Below are 4,514 nucleotides of genomic sequence, written 5' to 3' on the forward strand. Positions count from 1 at the left end.
ATCATTCACAGATTTATTCATGATGAGCTCCACTATTACATATTACCTACCATCACCTCAACCATCTCCGTCAAGATCACTTAAATAGATTTTGTTTATCATGAATAGATAATAGACAATGTTTAGAGTGAATCTTAGCACATCCAAGTCTTGCAATATTTTGATAAGAATATGTCATTATATAAGTCATACACTACTTTGTTATTTAAAAATATTAATTGTATATGAATAATAATAAAAAAGAAAAGTTTTGAAAATAGATATAAGAGAAGAAAACAAACAGTAGAATAAACATACTAAAAGTTTTCAAAAACAATAGATTTTTTGAAAAAATATTAATTGTTCCCTAACAATAGTATATATATATATATATATATATATATATATATATATATATATATATATATATATATACACACACACACACACACACACACACACATATATATATATATATATATATATATATATATATATATATATATATATATATATATACATATATAAATCCCATTCCAATCAAGAAATTACCTTAATGATCTGTAAGTTATCCAATCATTATAAGAAGTTGGTTAAACCTGAATCATTTAGTGACAGATTATGAATTAGAATTTGGTGATTAACATTTTGAGACATTTGTTTCACAACTAAAGATTCAGATGTTATTGAACTTCTTCTGCTTCTTTTTAGGTGACTGCTCCGGAGATCCAATAATACTTATTCGACCCAATATACGGAACATCTGTGCATCAGTCTCCCTACCGAGCAAAGAAGAAAACACTATTATGAAATAGACTTTGGTTGTTTGCAATGACTCAGCACAAAAGCTAACGAAAAATGGCATAGGAGATGCTGAGGAAATCTTTATTGTAAATAGAAAGAAATAATAACGATAGTGAAAGAAAGGAGGAAGATGAATATGTTGAGAATTGAAAGAAGAGAGGAAAGAATTGAAGAGAACATTAAATACTGATATTCAAACAAACAAGATCAGGTTTTCTAATCAAATGATATTGATCAGAATAATAAGAAAAAGTGAAGATAATAATGAGGTGGAAATTGCTCTACACATCAACACCTCTCTATCATCCACACAACGACATTCTCTGGAAATGTCTCTGATTCCATTAATGAAGATACAAAGGAATATCAAGTGATCGAATGAGGAAAAGAAAAAAACTATTAAGAAACAAATCATAGACCGAAGCCAAAGGAAAATTACTGTTGAAACTTGGCTTATAATGAATACAGATTACTTATCTAGGCTCATCACCTGCTGAAAGGTTTAGAACGTTGGTTGAGAGAGAGAGAGAGAGAGAGAGAGAGAGAGAGAGAGAGAGAGAGAGAGAGATGCTGCCTAAATACAATGAAGACCATGAAAAAATAAGACCTATGATATGAAAAATTACCAGACCTAATAATATTGATTACTTTTTAGGCCTATGGTCTGCTGAAAGGCTTAAGGGGAATGTTATGAGAGAGAGAGAGAGAGAGAGAGAGAGAGAGAGAGAGAGAGATGAAAATCGTACAATACAGATGAAGAAGGAGAAGAAAAAGACGAAGCAAACTCACCACATAACACCCTCTATACATCCGTTGGATTCCTCTGCCTTAAGACTCATCTCTTCAAGTAAGGCTTCGTCATCTGGTCGTTCATCTTCTGGGAAACGGATGGAGTGTCTCAGCCTGACTCCCTTCAAGGAGTTCATCATTGGGAGGAGGAAATCCCGAGGACTCCTCCTCTTCTTGGAACACCGAGGAAAGCAGATTGAAAAGAAGGATCTGTTGGGAAGAAGAAGAATGAAAAGAAGTAAAATCCGATGAAATGAAAGGAAAGGAAAAGAAGAAGAAAGGAAATGATGTCAACCATATTTTTTATTATTGTTTTATTGGCATCTTGTTTTGTTAAGATAAACAAGTGTCTCCAGACACACACACACACACACACACACACACACACACACACACACACACCTTCACGTACACAGTATTGCAATTAATTTTTAATGATCCCAAATAGGATATGAATTTAAAGTAAAAATAAACCTTTAAGTAACATTTGAAAAGTGTACAAATTGATAAACTTATTTCTATTTCTATAATAATTAATAATTGACTATTTATATTAATAGGCCTATGAGATTTTTCTTTCTCCAAATCTGATGTCGATTCAAATTCTTATTTCAAATCAATTTTTCTGTTCAACAAATTAATATAACAATTATATCGTCTCTCTCTCTCTCTCTCTCTCTCTCTCTCTCTCTCTCTCTCTCTCTCTCTCTCTCTCTTAAGGAATGATGTCTCCTCACCTCCTTGCATCCTGTGGTTGCAATGCCCGAAGGATGTCCCCAACCTTCTCGATGTCTTCTTCCTGGACATCGCTGACCAAGACATTGAATCTTGGATTCCTCATCAAGAAAGGAATTGGGTGACTGACGCTGCTGACATCCTTGGCACTAAAGTGAATATCTGAAAGAGAAAAAGGGTTTACAAAGAAGAAGAAGAAGAAGAAAAACAACAACAACAACAACAACATTGAAGAAAATGAAAATCACAACTAAACATTTTCTATTTGTTTCTTTGTAAGATTTTAAAGGAAAACACCAAATGGGAATAATAATAACAGAAACAACGAATTTAGAGACGAAATTAACTAGAATTAGGAGCTATGGGTTTGCGTTGATGTGTGTGTGCGAGTTAATCTGTGTGCGTGCGTGAGTCAATGTGTGTGTGTGCATTAGTTAATGTGTGTGTGTGAGTCAATGTGTGTGCACGAAAGCATTGTAGCATTTATCAAATCAAGGGATGACATCAGTCTCCTCATGATACACTCGCATTGAGCACAGTATAAAGAAACTCAGCCAATAATAACTCAGCTTTATTGGACTATCACAATATTATTGGTCGAGAAAAAACTTTTCACGTCCCTTTCGGTGATTGGTTGTTGAGATCGGATAACTCCGCCCACATTTTTTAAGAGAACCAATCAGCGCAGAAAGGAGGCGGAGTCATGAGGAGCCTTGATTTACTATCACCGTTCCCGATTCTGGTTTCCTCTTCATTACCATCATGATCATTACTATTCATTACTGTCACCATCATTACTATCATTATTTGTGAAATCAATAGTGACTATAGTGATGTAGTGATGTCACCTTTAAACTAAATCATTTCCTTTTTTATATAAGAAAGGAAATAAATGAAAACTTAGCATCGAAAGCTTTTAAATTACTTCAGATCAGATGAAAACAATATTGTCCTATTTAAGAAAAAAAAGATACTTGATTGAGCCTTGAATATAAAATTCTCAATATATAGAGCAATAATGATAATAATATGATAGTTACAATAATAGAAATAATAATAATAACGATATTAACTGAACGAATGACAGGAATGGGATAAGGGGAAGAAGGCGAGATATTATAAAGTCCCTCAGAGGAAAGGAAGACAGAATATCTGTCATCCTTCATTTAAAACTCACGTAAATGTCTGAACTCTTCTGTCTCTTGCAAAGATCGACAGAAGGCGTCGAGGCTGACTTGGTTCGGAAGCCTAACGAAGAGTAACTTCACATTTGGAGGGATTTGAAACGTTGGGTTCCAGATGCCTCTGTAATCCTCACAACTGTTCCAAAGAGAAGAAAAGAAATAAAATAATTATTAGATTCGATCGAGAATTTTATCAAGTTGATTGATGATGATGATTAAGATGACAATGACAATGATGATGATGATGATGATGATGATAAAAATGATAAGTAAAAATGAATAATTTCGTGGAATATCGAAATTAATATTAACTATAAATGAGAAGGAAAGTAAATTTGAGACTTTTTTATGTTCATTTATAATGAATCTCATGATGACAGTGATGATGAAGATGATGATGATACTGGTAATATAAAGGATATAGACCAGGGATGGTCAACCTTTTGTTTCTCATGCACCAATTTCTTTTCACTTCTAACTCAGATGCGCCACACAAACTTTAACCCCCTTTCAATCCTCTAAGTATGGTGATATAGACATATTTGACGGTTATACATATAACCATTTGATATATATATATATATATATATATATATATATATATATATATATATATATATATATATATATATATATATATATATATATGTGTGTGTGTGTGTGTTTGTGTGTGTGTGTGGACAATGTAGCAGTTGTAAAGGAAATGATTTAACATGAATACAAAGTAAACTGTACTTAATTTATTGACACTTTGAATATGCTTTGATAATATTTTTATATGAGCAGGCAAGTTTTTTTTTTCTTTTATTATCCCTGGGGTATGCGCCACTTGTAATCGTGCAATGCGCCAATGTTGGCGCATGCGCCATAGGTTGGCCACCCCTGATACTATGAGATTCAAGTTGAGGATTGTGGCAAAGTCTGAAGCCTAATTATTCATGTCTGTCTTCATTTCTCTTTAAAAGTAGGCTTTATATATATATATATATATATATATATATATATATATATATATATATATAT

General features: G+C 32.6%; 1 protein-coding gene across 1 annotated transcript in view; it reads right to left on the reverse strand.

Annotated features, from left to right (window-relative positions):
* Positions 1 to 514: 514 nt before the first annotated feature.
* The window catches only part of LOC137626887 (uncharacterized), a 13,048-nt gene continuing 9,048 nt past the window's right edge, over positions 515 to 4,514 (reverse strand). The window contains exons 6-9 of the mRNA XM_068357872.1: positions 3,485 to 3,627; positions 2,310 to 2,469; positions 1,573 to 1,782; positions 515 to 758 (exon numbers count right to left, since the gene is read on the reverse strand). Coding sequence (XP_068213973.1) covers positions 656 to 758; positions 1,573 to 1,782; positions 2,310 to 2,469; positions 3,485 to 3,627 — 616 coding nt within the window. The 3' untranslated portion in view covers positions 515 to 655. The remainder of the gene's footprint in view (positions 759 to 1,572; positions 1,783 to 2,309; positions 2,470 to 3,484; positions 3,628 to 4,514) is intronic.

Source organism: Palaemon carinicauda, chromosome 34 (assembly GCF_036898095.1).
Source record: "Palaemon carinicauda isolate YSFRI2023 chromosome 34, ASM3689809v2, whole genome shotgun sequence".
Lineage (NCBI taxonomy): Eukaryota > Metazoa > Arthropoda > Malacostraca > Decapoda > Palaemonidae > Palaemon > Palaemon carinicauda.